The 14,057-nt window shown below is 39.7% G+C and overlaps 1 protein-coding gene across 2 annotated transcripts in view; it reads left to right on the forward strand.

Moving 5' to 3' along the window:
* Positions 1 to 14,057, forward strand: part of Atrn (attractin) — a 141,528-nt gene that overhangs the window by 37,135 nt on the left and 90,336 nt on the right. For both annotated transcript variants that reach the window (XM_075962200.1, XM_075962201.1), the window contains exons 7-8: positions 12,091 to 12,181; positions 13,092 to 13,335. In XM_075962200.1, coding sequence (XP_075818315.1) covers positions 12,091 to 12,181; positions 13,092 to 13,335 — 335 coding nt within the window. The remainder of the gene's footprint in view (positions 1 to 12,090; positions 12,182 to 13,091; positions 13,336 to 14,057) is intronic.

Below are 14,057 nucleotides of genomic sequence, written 5' to 3' on the forward strand. Positions count from 1 at the left end.
AGGTCTTATTGGCACTATCTTTAAAACCTACCCTAAATCTAGAGCTGAATGTGGTGGTGTGTGCTTGTCATCAGTCCCAGAACCTAAGGTGCAGAGGCAGGAAGATTGTGATTTTGAGGCTGCTATAGGTACATACAGAGATCCTATCTCAAAAATAAACAAACGTACAAATAAAAAGCTGACTACTCTCACCCCTAGCGCTGCTTCCATGAATAGAAAAGGAAAAATTAAACTTGCAAAAATGATTTTTCTTTCTGTGGTTAACACTAGATGTTTGTAAGAGCCATGTGTGTCGTTTGTGTGGTTTTATGCTTGCCTTGCCATCATTTTCCGTCCTTGTGTGTGTATGTGTGTTCCCGTGTGGAAGCCAGAAGTCATTGTTGATTGTCGTCCTTAATTGCTCTCCACTTTGTTTTTTGAGACAGGATTTTTAACTAAATCTAGTGCATACTCAGCAAAACCTGGGGACTCTTCCTGTCTATGCCTCCACAGTGTTACAAGCACAACCCAAACTTGTGTGACAAGCACTGACTAACTGAGCCATGTCTTCAGCTCCTCATTCCCTTTTCTTTTTCTTTTTTAAAAGATTTATTTATTTATGAATGTCTCGTGTGTGTGTGTGTGTGTGTGTGTGTGTGTGTTGTGTGCACCACATGCAAGCAATGCCAGAAGAGGGTGTTGGATCCTCTGAAACTGGAGTTCCAGAGAGCTATGAGCCTGTCATGTGGGTGTTGGGAACTGAATCCAGGTCCTCTGAAAGATCAGCAAGCGCTTCTTGTTAACTCTTATAACTTATATTAGCCAATTATTCTTGTCTGTGTTAGCCACGTGACTCAGTACCTTTTTTGGCAAGGCAGTCACATCTTGCTTCCTCTGCATCTGGGTCAGGACTCTTACTATATTCTTAAAAGCCATTGTTAGCCAGACTTGGCTGTGTGTTGGCTCTGAGGGAAAAGTCTTCCCATTGTGTTATAGTTCAGAGGGGGAAGGTTTTCCCAATACATGTATTATAGCTCTGCTTTGGAGAGGGGAATTTCTCCAATGCAGGTGTTACAAATCTGTAGGGAAAGGTATCCTGGCAGCTAGGAGCCAAGGAATACCACAGAGTTACACTACACAACAAACCTCACACAATAGATTTATTGGTAGAGAAAAACCTAGGAGGGTGGCTGCCTCTGCTTAGGAGAGAAGTTACAGAGAAAACAGGGTTTATATAGCATTTCTTGGGAGGGGGGGATGGAACTTTCTAGGGTGGGGATTTGTGGGACTTGAAGTCCTGATCTTGGGGCGAGCCCAGGGATTGTTAGGATTTCAAGCTCAGGTCTTCAAGTCCTAAGTTTGGACTTTTTACTCTGTAGGGTGGAGTTTGGCTGCCTGCATCTGTAGGGGCTGTGCCTAGCCATTATTGCCAGGGTGGAGACTGGCTGTTGGAGGTCCTTAGGAGCAGGGCCTGGCCACTCAAGAACCTCAAGGGACTTACAGGTTGTGCATGCCTATCCTCCCAGAATTCTGGAAGTTTAGTCAGGAGGATAGTGAGTTAGGAGCCAGTCTGCTCTATATAGCAAAAAACAAAAACAAATACAAAAACTACACACATAGAAAAAGCCTCCCATTAATACCATCCAGTTGAATATTATGGCCCTGTATCACTATGTAACCACTGTTTGCCGTCCCCCGTTCTATTTGTTTCTCTCTTGCCTTCGTGCTGCCCTAACAGTCTTCTTTCTTTGCCCATGAAGCACCGTGTGCATCCTGACTCCAGGGCTTTTGCACCACTGTTCCTTCTGTCTAATTTTTTGTTGCTGTGCCTGAAGGCTGGTTTCTTCTCACTCTTATAGGTCAATCTAATTGTCTCACCAAGAGATCTTTCCTGACCATCTGGTTCAGACAGGTTCTCCCTGTGGTTGTTTTTCATAGTTTTAAATTCCTTTCAAGCACTGCCACTTATCTTAAATTATGTGTATGTGTGCCCTTATTGCACATGCTCATTGTTGGGGCTTGATTCACTCTGTCAGCTCAGGACGTAGTTCATAGCAGGTGCTCAGGTGAGTACTTATAGCCATGAGGGGAGCAGGTGAATTCTTCATTTACTTAACACGTATTCTAGATGTATATATTAATGGTACATTTGGTCTGTAAGCCTTTTTTTTTTTAAATATTAGTGCATCTTTTCTATGTGAACTCAATCAAAACATGAGTTTTAGGGCTTTGTATATTTCATACATATATTGGTATAGTCACAATTCTTGCTTTACTAGTTTTCATGGAATTTCAGTGAATATAGAGGTTCTTTTTAAAAGTAGTATTTTGGACAAGAAGACCCTGTCTCAAACGGTAGCTCTGCTGGTAGAGTGCCTGTCTAGCATGCAGGAAGCCCTGGGTTCATCCCAGCACCTCAAAAATGGGACATGTGGCATATGCTGTCATCTCAACACTCTGGAGGTAGAGAAAAGAGGATCAGGAGTTAAGGTCATCTGTGGCTATATAACAAATTGGAGACCAGCCTGGGCTACATGAAATCCTGTCTCAAAATCAAAAAGCAAAGTTGTATATTGAATTTCAGTTTTAAATTTTATAGTCATTTACACTCATTCTTATCAAGTATATTTCAGGAGTTACCTTTATATTCTTTCCTCCACAACTTTACTAACCCACAATTTGAAGCTGTATTAAAGTACAGTTCCTAATCTGGGAGTGGTAGCTCACGCAATTGAGAGACTAATGCAGGAGAGTTGTCACAGTTTTTTTTAAATTAGCTGAGTTCCAGACCATCCTTACAACAGAGTGTGACCCTGCCTCAAGAATATAAAACACAATAAAAATAGTTTCCGGTTTATGTCACCTAGTGATCCTCTTACAAAGTAAATGGTCCTGGCCTCCTGCATTAATATTCCAGTTGAGCCAGTTGGTCGTGATCACCTTTAATACCAGCAGAGGCAGGCAGATTGCTATGAGTTTGAGGCCAGCCTGGACTACAGAACTAGTTTCAGAACAGCCAGAGCTACAAAAAGAAACCCTGTCTCAACCTCTCCCTACCAAAAGAAGGAAAGAAATATTCCAGTTGAGCTGTACATGGTGCTGCACACCTTAATGCCAATATCTCAATACTCGTGGGGCAGAAGCAGGTGGATCTCTGTGAGTTCAAGGCCAACTTTGTCTATGCATGGTGAGATTTGTCTCAAAAAATAATAATAAAATAAAAAGATTATCATTGAAACTTTATAATTGAATTTCCTCTTTCTCTAGGCAAAAAAAGGCAGTCTTGTTTTTTGTTTATTTTATTTTTATTCTAGTTTGCTTTCTGTTGCTGTGATCAAACACTTAGCAAAACCAGCTTGGGGAGGAAAAGGTTTATTTTATCTTATACTTCTGAGTAACTGTCCATCACTAAGGGAAATCAAGTCAGGAACTTGAGCAGGAGCAGAGGCAGGAATTATGGAAAATGTTACCAGCTTGCTCACTAGCTTGCTGGTCCTCCCGCTGGCTCATGCCCAGCTAGTTAGCTTTCTTGCGTTATATAGCCCCACACCCACCTGCCCAGTGATGTGTACTTACTGCTCATGGTAGGCTGGGCCCTCCTAGATCTATTAGCCATCAAGAAATGCCTCACAGATGTGCCCATTCCTCAAATGAAGTTTCTTTTCCCCAGGTGATTCTGGTTTGTGTCAGGCTGACACTGGTGAGGAAAGTAACTAATATATAAGCTGATTGGATATGTTTAAAGCTATTCCAGTTGTAGAAGTAGTTGCTAAAAAGGACCAGGTGAAAAGTAGAGAAATGGAGCATGTGGCTGACTCCCTTGAAGCCCCGGCTTTTGTTGCAGTGGTGTCACAGTGGACTACCAAAAGGACACTTAAACCTGAGTACAGGACATGTGCACATCCTTCCTCCAGGTCCCTGCGTTTTATCCGACTTCCGAGAAGTGAGGAGGACACAGAAGTGAGCAGCACCAGCCCCCCACGTGAAGCTGCATCGACACCTTTCCACTGCTTCTTCTATAGATAACTTAGATTTAAATTCTGCATAAAACTGAAAATCTTTGAGATGAAGCAGGAGGTTTTTTAGATCTAAAGAAGCCGGGATAAATCATATTGAGCAAAATCTAGAAATTGAATGTTTGATGGATTGAGATGATTCCAGTTAACTCAGAGAAAATGGTTGGAAAGTTAGAGAAAGGCAAAAATACAAGAAAGACAGGAGGTGTCACACACAAAATTACTGTCCACGAGGGAAAGAACCACAAACAATAAGTGGGTGAAATAGCACAAGTGCTTCAGGAAAGTTTACAGCATTTTCTCAGTGAGTAGACCTAATTTGATGAAGTTCTTGAACTTTTAGGATAAAGGACACATCATTGTGTGGGAAGCCCTAGGTGGTTCAGTACTTTCTGCTGGCGGTGGTACATCATTCTCTGAAGAACCTTTGCTTGGATTTGGTAGTGGTAACATTCTGTTAGTGGGTTGCCCGGACATTGTAGGAGGGTGGAGTGTATGCCCCCTAGTCTGGTGGTGAGGGGAATGAAAGGCCATTTAAGGTGTAGATCCCATGGTGTCAATATGGATATCTGAATGGGCCAAAGACATCCGAGGAACCATGAGTCAGCTAAAGATGGCTGACACTGAATATTGGCAGTTCAGAGTGAACAGTGATAGAATCTGTTACATAGCTCTTTCTGGCCAAATGCTACCTTTGTGTGAATTTTGTATAAATATGCCCTTGAGAACAAAGGCAAGTGGCCTTTTTCCCAGAGTGAATAAAGTATGTCATATCTCTTTGTGGCTGCTCAGATTTTCCTTAGCCTTCTGGCTTCCTGAGACTCTTCCCTAACTTCAGATCTTGGACCCCACAGATGGTCACTGTATTGCCAGCCATCTGGGGAGACTCGTGAGGGAGATGGCTGAACTGTGGAAAACACCTGTTTCTGATTCCTGCATTCCTGTGCATATGTGTGTAGAAGGACACAGGGTGCACAGGCTTATAGCTAGCACTTAGAGAAAACAGAACTGTTAAACACATGGGATTTTCTCTTCAATGGAAGAAAATGACACCTGATCATCCAGAAGACTGGAGTGGATGCTGTTTAATACCCTGGTGATCTTTTGCTATTCTACCGAGCCAGCCCTCTCTCAGATCCCTCAGATTCCTTTCTGTGCATTCTTTCTCAGTCAATATCCTTATGAAGGAAGTCTCATGTACTTTGCAAAAAGAGTTTGCTGTTAGGCTTCTTACAAACCCTTGCTCCCTAGACCCTTATCCTGAGCTTTGTTTCCAGTCAGTAGAATCCATTCTTGTGGAAGTCACAGGTGCTCTGTGGAAGATATACACCTTGTAAGGGAGTTTGATATAGTCATACTGTAAGCTTTGTTGTGGTAAATGTCACAAGGGAGCTTTTCCCCAGAGTTTTACTGTGTTCTAATATGTAAAAAAAAAAAAAAAAAACACTCAGTGTCAGATTCCAGAAGTGAACCAGCCCTGCTAAGTCATGCTGAACTGAGTTTTTTCCTTGCCAGCTGGGACACTTGTCGGGATCCCCACATATGTGCTTGTCCAGATCCAAGGACAATTTATGGTCCTTAGAATTCTATATGTTGTTTCATTAATACTGTTCTTATGTGTGCTTCATTTGTGCTGTGAAAAAAGGTAGCCTGTTTTCCAAGTATCTTTTGGGAGTTCACCTTCCCCAGATGCTGGGGACGTGCCAGCACTGAAGTGTCTGACAGGCCGTCCACTGACATGCTGACAAAGTAGGAACAAGATTAAGTCACAGATTAATAACCTCCATGTTATGGGACATGTTTGGAAACTTCTGTATTTCCTCTATCTTTCTGCCCTCTCAAGGTGTTGGCATGTGGTTTCAAACCTAGAAAGTTCTCAAAAATACCATCCAGTAAGAATTCTACAAAAGTGTTACAATGCTTTTCAATGTGCTTCTCCTGTCTGTATATTCAGATATGTATAGCATGCTATATGAGGTCAAAATCTTGAGATTTCACATCTCAAGACATTTTTTTGTGTCTATTAAATTGATGGATTGAAATAATCTTATGTCCTCCTTTTTTTATTAAATTTTTTCACTTATTTTACATCCCAACCACAGTTTCTCCTCCTCCCTCTCCTCCCATTCATTTTTCTGCCCCCTCCCCACATCCACTCCTGCTGTTTCTGTTCAGAAAGGGGCAGGCCCCCATAGGTGTCAACAAAGCATTGTATATCAAGTTGAGGTAGGAATAAGCATTAAGGCTGGGCAAGGCAACCCAAAATGAGGAATAGGTTCCCAAAGCCAGCTCAAGCTTTAGGGTCAGGCCGATTCCACTGCTAAGAGTCCCACAAATAGACGAAGCTACACAACTGTCACACATGTAGAGGGCCTAGGTCAGTTCCATGCAGACTCCCTGCTGGGATTAAAGGTGTAGTCACTACCATCCAGCAGAGGATCTCTTCTTTTTACCTTTCCCTAGGAAATCCATGCATCCCTGTTTGGGCCTTTTTTGTTACCTAGTCTCTGGGGTTGTGGATTATAGCATGGTATCCTTTACTTTACAGCTAATATCCATTTGTGAGTGAGTACACACCATGTTTGTCTCTCTGGGTCTGGGTTACCTCACTCAAGATGATTTTTTTTTATCAAGTTCCATCTGTTTGCCTGCAAATTTCATGTGTTTTTTTTTACATATAAGTAATATTCCATTGTGTAAATGTACCACATTTTCTTTATCCTTTCTTTGGTTGAAGGACATCTAGGTTGTTTCCAGGTTCTGACTGTTACAAGTAATGCTGCTATGAACATAGCTGAGCAAGTGCTGTTGTGGTATGGTTGAGCATCTTTTGGGTATATGCCCAATATTGGTATAGCTGGATCTTGAGGTAAATTAACTTAACAATTTTCCAGGAAACTGTTGTATCAATTTCCAAAGTGGCCGTATAAGTTTGTATTCCCACCAGTAGTGGAGTAGTGTTCAGTTACTCCACATGCGCTCCAACATAAGCTGTCATCAGTGGTTTTGATCTTATCTCTTCTGGCAGGTGTAAGATGGTATCTCAGAGTTATTTTGATTTGTATTTCCATGGTGGCTAAGGATGTTGAACAATTCTTGAGTGTATCTTGGCCATGTTAGGTTTAGATCTGTACTCCATTTTTATATTGGATTATTTGGTATTTTGATGTCTAGTTTCTTGAGTTCTTTATATATTTTAGAGATCAGCCCTTTGTCAGATGTGGGGTTGGTGAAGATCTTTCCCCATTCTCTAGGCTGCTGTTTTGTCCTTTTGATAGTGTCTTTTGCTTTACAGTTTAATGAAGTCCTATTTATTAATTGTTGGTCTCAGTATTTGTAAAACTGGTGTTCTATTCATGAAGTTGTCTTCTGTGCCAATGCGTTCATGGGTACTTCCCACTTCCTCTTCTATTAGATTCAGTTAATTGGACTTATGTTTAGATCCTTGGTCCTCTTGGACTTGAGTGTTGTACAAGGTGATAGATATGGATCTATTTGCGTTCTTTTACATGTTGACATCCAGTTATACCGGCACCATTTGTTGCAGATGCTTTTTCTGTTGTATAATTTTGACTTCTTTGTAAAAAAAAAATTAGGTGTTCATAGGTGTGTGGATTTGCATCAGGGTTTTCAATTCTATTTCATTGATCCACCTGTCTTTTTTTATGCCAATACCATAAGGTTTTTATTACTATTGTTTGAAATCCAGGGATGATGATGCCTCCAAAAGTTCCCTTATTGTTCATAATTGTTTTATCTATACTGGGTTTTTTTATTTTTCCATATGAAGTTGAGTATTGTTCTTTTGAGGTCTGTGAATTGTTTTGGAATTTTGATGGGGATTGCATTGAATCTGAGATTGCTTTTGGTAAGATTGCCATTTTTACTATGTTAATCCTACCTATCCATGAGCATGGGAGGTCTTTCCATCTTCTGATATCTCCTCTAATTTCTTTCTTCGAAGACTTAAAGTTTTTGTCATACAGGTGTTTCACTTGTTTGGTTACAGTTAGTTACTCACAGATATTTTATATTACTTGTGACTTTTGTAAAGGGTGTTGTTTCCCTGATTTCTTTCTTAGCCCATTTATCATTTGTATATAAGAAGAATACAAGACTATTCTTGTATCCAGCCACATTACTGAAGGTGTTTATTGGCTGTAGAATTTTACCAGGCGCTCCCAGGGGTCACTTGTGTATACTATCATATCTGCAAATAGTGAAAGTTTGACTTCTTCCTTTCCAATTCCAATGTTTTCTTCACATGTTAGATTATTTTGGGAGGGGGGCTCTTGGAGGAATTTATTGATTTTGTTTTTCATTTTTTTGTTTGTCTTTTCCTTGATTTCTCTGAGAGAATTTTTTATTTCCTCTGTAAGGGCCTCTATCATCTTCATAAGTTTGTGTAAGGTCATTTTCTTATGCTTCAGCTGTGTTGGAATGTTCAGATCTTGCTGTCGTAGAATCACTGGGTTCTGGTGGTGTCTCAAAACCAAAACACCACTTGACAGTGAAATCTAACCAATAAAGAGTGGAAAAACTGAAGAAGTCATAGTAGGAGGACTGTGATGAGGCTTCAGCTTGTACACAGGCTCCGTACGAAATCTGTGGGATTAAAGTTTCAAAATGGGATGTGAATGTTAGGAACATGGACACTGCAAGTTGTAGAGCAAAACTAGGAGAAGAAATGGGATTGGGAATGTGAGTACTAGAGGTTTCAGCTTCAAAGCAGAGAGCTAATAGAGCCTAAACTACATAGTATATACTGCTGAAACTTCAGTGAGTGATTGTGTTAATTAAATAGTTTGATAAAAGCAGTGAATAGTAATTATCAGAACAAACTGAAATAATTTTTATCTACTTTTAAAATAAATATTCCAAAATATGCAAGTTAAATACCAATTTATGTGTTAGTCACACTTAATAGATGTTTCCATTTAAATTAATTATAAGTTTGCTTCAGATGGTATATACTAAGAAGAAAAATTCAGAGAAAAAAAGCTAACAAATGCCAGTTCATTCTCCTCTGTCCATGTCAGGAAATAAAAGTTCCCAAGTGCAGAGGAAGGCCTTATGTTCTGCTCAGAGACAATCATGGTCCTGATGTTAGTGTCACTTGCTTTAAATAGATGTAAAAATGTGGTAATCCTAGAAATTCATACTTTTATGAATCTGTTTGCCTATCTTGTGATATTCTCTAACACAAAGCTTCATCAACAGACATTATGTTTAGTCTTTATAAAAATTATATTCAGTGCATTGCTTCCTTTGTTTGTTTTAGACAGTGTCTAACTATGTGGCTCTGTCTGGCCTGGAGCATGCTCTGTAGACCAGGCTGGCACCTGCCTCTGCCTCCTGAGTGCTGATATTAAAGATGCTCTGCATATTGCTTCTTTAGCTTAGCATTATTTTAGAGATTTATTTTGAGATGTTTCTCGAATGTTTTTTGATGTTTTTGTTATCTATACAGCTTATTAATAACAACAATTTATTAATCAACTTCAATAGACATTTGTTTCCTTTTTACTAGCATGTTTTGATAAACCTCTTTCCTATTTTTGTTGCTTTTATGTGCTTGCATGCAGAGGACAGTGTTTGGGAGTTGGGTTTCTCTTTCCACTATGTGGGTTCTAGGGATTGAATTCAGGTTTTCATGTTTGGCAGCAAGTACCTTTACACAACTGAGCCTTCTTACCAGCCCTTGAATTGGGTTTTGTTAGTGGTGGTTGGTTGGTCCCCCTCCTCCCCCACACAGACAGGATCTCCCTACTGCCCTGACTGGCCTGGAATTATATAGAATCACTGAGATACATCTGCTTCTGCCTCCTGAGTGCTAGTATTAAAGGCATTTGCCACCATGTCAGCCCTTGTTTTTTTGTTTTTCTTTTCGGTGGTGGTGCCCAGTATTAGGCAACTAACACTTTGGCACTATACTGCCTCACAGACCTGTTTAGTTTTTGAAGCAGGGTCTTAACAGTATTTTTTCAAGCTGGCCTGCAATTCACTTTGTAGCCTGTATGGGCCAAGAACTCACTGCACTCTTCCTGGCTTCAGCCTTCTGCTACTGGGATTACAGGCACAACCACAGTGCCCAACAGTAAATCTAGTCTTATATTCTTTTATTTTTATTTATGTGTATAGTCACTGTGTGTATGAAACCTGAGTGCAGTTGCCGTTGGAGCCAGAGAAGGTGTCAGATCCTTTGGAGCTATAGTTACAGGCACTTATAAACTGCTCAGTACCTGAGAACCAAACCTTGCTCCTCTGGAGCAAGCACTCTTAGCCCCCAAATCATCTCTTCATTCCCAGTTTTTTTTTTCCCCTAAACTTAGATTATATGGGTAACATAAGAAACATTTACTTAAGGTAACAAAGAAACAGTGACGTTGGTTTCTCTTTGTGCTTTGATTTCTTTTCAATTTTATAAACATTAAAACTTTTTAAAATTTAATTTAAGCTTTTGCCCCTTTGTATATATGTATTTTGTCAGTCTTCTGTCTGTAAATGTATAGTAAGATGTTTGTAATAATATTTCCTTACTGTTAGTATTTATTTCTGGGTGATGGAGTGTCACGTCATCCTTAAACATTTTAGCTTATTTATTGTACTGATTGTATTTTTTCATGCATTTTATAATAGCAGTAGGGGAATTGTCTTAGTTACTTTTCTTTTGCTGTGGTTAAAATGCCATAACCAAGGTGACTTGTTAAAGAAAACACTTAATTGAGCTTTTAGAGGGTTAGAGTCTGTGATGCAGAATAAAAGCATGGTGGCAGAAAAACTGAGAGCTCACATTTTGATCCAAAAGAGGGAGAGAAAAAGAGCACACTGGGAAAGTCTTAACCTCAAAACCCGCTCTGAGTGACATCTCCTCCAACAAGGCCATACATTCTAATTCTTCCCAAACAGTTCCACCAATTGGAGATGAAGTACTCAAATATGTGAACCCATGGGGGCCATTCTCAAACGACCACAGTGGGTTTTCTTTTTTAAAAAATGACTGTTTTAGTTGATTGTGATTACTCAGTAGTATATGAGTAAGCATGAGGTGCAGGCAGGATATAACTTATTTCTGTTGGGGGCACACAACTATATGAGTGTGTACACTTGTGCATGAATGGAGGCCAGAGGCCAACATCAGGTGTCTCTGTTTGTTTGAGACAGGATCTGTCACTTAACTTAGAACTCATACTTTTGGATAGACTGACTGGCCAGCCCCATGGGACCTGCCCGCACCCTTCCACCACTGTGATTGGAGTTGCAGAGAGGTGACTCCACACCTGGCTTTTATAGGAGTGCTCAGGATCTGAAGTTAGACTCTCATGATTGCTCAGCAGGTATCTTTTATAGGAGTGCTCAGGATCTGAAGTTAGACTCTCATGATTGCTCAGCAGGCATCTTTCCCACTGAGCCATCATCACTCCAGCTCTACACGTAGTTTTATTTTGTATTTTAGCTTTCCTGAACAATTGATTAAATCAAAAGAAATACTGATATTAAAATATTTATTCATTGAAAATTTCATACACAGATAATCTTGATATCTACCCCAAATTCTCCCTTCACTCCCTCCAGGTCTCCCCAGTGTGCGTGCATGCTTATGCGTACACATGTTAGTTCTCTTTTTCCACTGTGTGGGTCCCAGTGATAGAATCCAGGTGGCCAGGCTTGTGCAGCAAGCACTTTTACTCACTGAGCCATACCTGCTCATATATTTTCTTTTAGTTATTATCCCCTTGTTGGTACTTGCCTTCAGTTTGTCATTAATGAGTAGAAGTTATTGTGAGCTATTAAGTCCCTTCATAGCAGAAACTCCATGGCTTAGATTGTTATATAGAAGAGGTTGGCAGGAGGCTACAGAAGCTCCAAGTAGATGTCTGTATCCCAGGGTTGTGTAGTCGGCCTCCCTGTTGTGAGTTATCACATGCTCAGTGGGCCCAGATATAAAGTATGCTTGCGAGAATAGCATGTACCTACCTCCCTATATCCCTGGTTGTTTATTGAAAATCTTTGAACTGGATTGTATCATAAATAGAAGAATACAAGATGTTCTGTTTTGTTGTTTGGGTGAAAATATGGTCTGTTTATTTTGTAGGTATGACCTGACTTCTAGGGAATGGCTTCCATTAAACCATTCTGTGAACAGTGTGGTTGTAAGATATGGTCATTCTTTGGCATTACATAAGGTAAACTATCTCAACTCTTTACCAAGCAAGAAGTCCAACTCTTCCTGTTTCTTTATGTCGTTGAGTCTTCAGCTTTGGTTTTAATTGGTATAAACTTTGGTGTGGTGGGGGTAATTGGAAATTGAAGTTGGAACTATTTTAATCTGCGGTATTATACTGGGATACTATGATTACAGTGCCAAGTGGTTAAGAATGAAGGTTACAAAGTGTCAGCGAACCCCATGCCTATTAGCAAGTTTAGCCACATTGCAATATGACTGAGTCATCTTTTTTATTTCCTTGTTTCTGTGCATATGTTGTAGGATGAGGCAACTTTATTTTTCAAGTAATTTAATTCTGTAACACAATTCAAGTGAAGAAGGTGTTTTAGAGAGAAAAAGAATGTGATTTTGCCAGGCATTGGTGGCACACACCTTTAATTTCAGCACTAGGGGCGAAGCAGAGGCAGGTAGATCTCTGTGAGTTTGAGGTCAGCCTGCTCTATAAGAGCTAGTTCCAGGGCAGCCAGGTCTGTTACACAAAGAAACTATATATATATATATATATATATATATATTCACTGAAAAGTATATTTTTCTCATACTTCTTAAGCAAAGAATAATAATGAGGTTGTAAGCCAGTCTTTTTCTGTTCTCAGATATTATTTTTTAAAAAAGATTTATTTCTATTTTATGTGTATGGGTAGTTTGTCTGCTTGTGTGTCTGTGCATGCTGTTTCACCAGAGGCCAAAAGAGAAGGGCAAAAGAACCCCAGGAAGTGGAGTTATATACAGCTGGTTGTCAGTTACCATGTGGGTTCTAGGAACCAAACCGTGGTCTTCTCTAAGAGCAGCAACTGCTCTTAACTGCTACACCATTTCTCCAGCTCTGGATTTGAATTTTTAAAATCCTGTTTACATCTTTCTTGTAGGATAAAATCTACATGTATGGAGGAAAAATCGATTCAACGGGGAACGTGACCAATGAGTTGAGAGTATTTCATATTCATAATGAATCATGGGTATTGCTAACACCCAAAGCCAAGGAGCAGTATGCAGTAGTTGGGCACTCTGCACACATTGTTACACTGGCAACGGGCCGTGTGGTCATGTTGGTCATCTTTGGTCATTGCCCACTCTATGGATATATAAGTGTTGTGCAGGAGTATGACTTAGGTATGTACATTTTTTGTAGTAATTGCACCGTGAATATCCCATTAAAAATCCTACCCTTATTATTTGGACAGTTTAAAAATTCAGCCTAACCTTGATCCAGTACTTTTGCCTTGAAGTAGTTAATATCAGTATGTAACTGGTAAGATTCAGGTTGTTGATGTTCCTGTGTAACAAATATTTGTTACTGTCAGTTTGCCAGAGATAGCACTAAATGCTTTAGGTACCAAAATAAGCATAATGAAAAACAATAATAAGCACACCAAAATAATTTTTGGATAGTCCTTTAGTGTTATTTTACCTTAGGGTATAATCTTTCCTTGGGTTTAATTGTATTGTTTTTCATTGTATATAGGAGTGTGAGAATTGAAATTTAAATAAAGTAGTCCTATAAAGTACATCTAAAGATCATTAAAATATATCTGAAAATTATAAAGAATCACTGAAGATCATAGGGAATTAAATGTCGATTTGAGAGAAATCTTTAAAAATTTGTTCTTTGAAAGTTTTATATATGTATCCAATGTATGTTGGATTTCTCCATCCATCTACCCTAGTCTTCTTCCCAACACGCCTCCTTCCCAGACGTATACCCTCCTTTTGAGGGCTAACATACTGAGTCCAGTTAATGCAGCCCATATGCATAGTTGTGGGGTCATCCACTGGGACACGAACCATATAATAGTAACCCTAAGGAAAAATGACTCTTCCTGCTTAAGACCAGA

This window comes from Microtus pennsylvanicus, chromosome 2, assembly GCF_037038515.1.
Source record: "Microtus pennsylvanicus isolate mMicPen1 chromosome 2, mMicPen1.hap1, whole genome shotgun sequence".
Lineage (NCBI taxonomy): Eukaryota > Metazoa > Chordata > Mammalia > Rodentia > Cricetidae > Microtus > Microtus pennsylvanicus.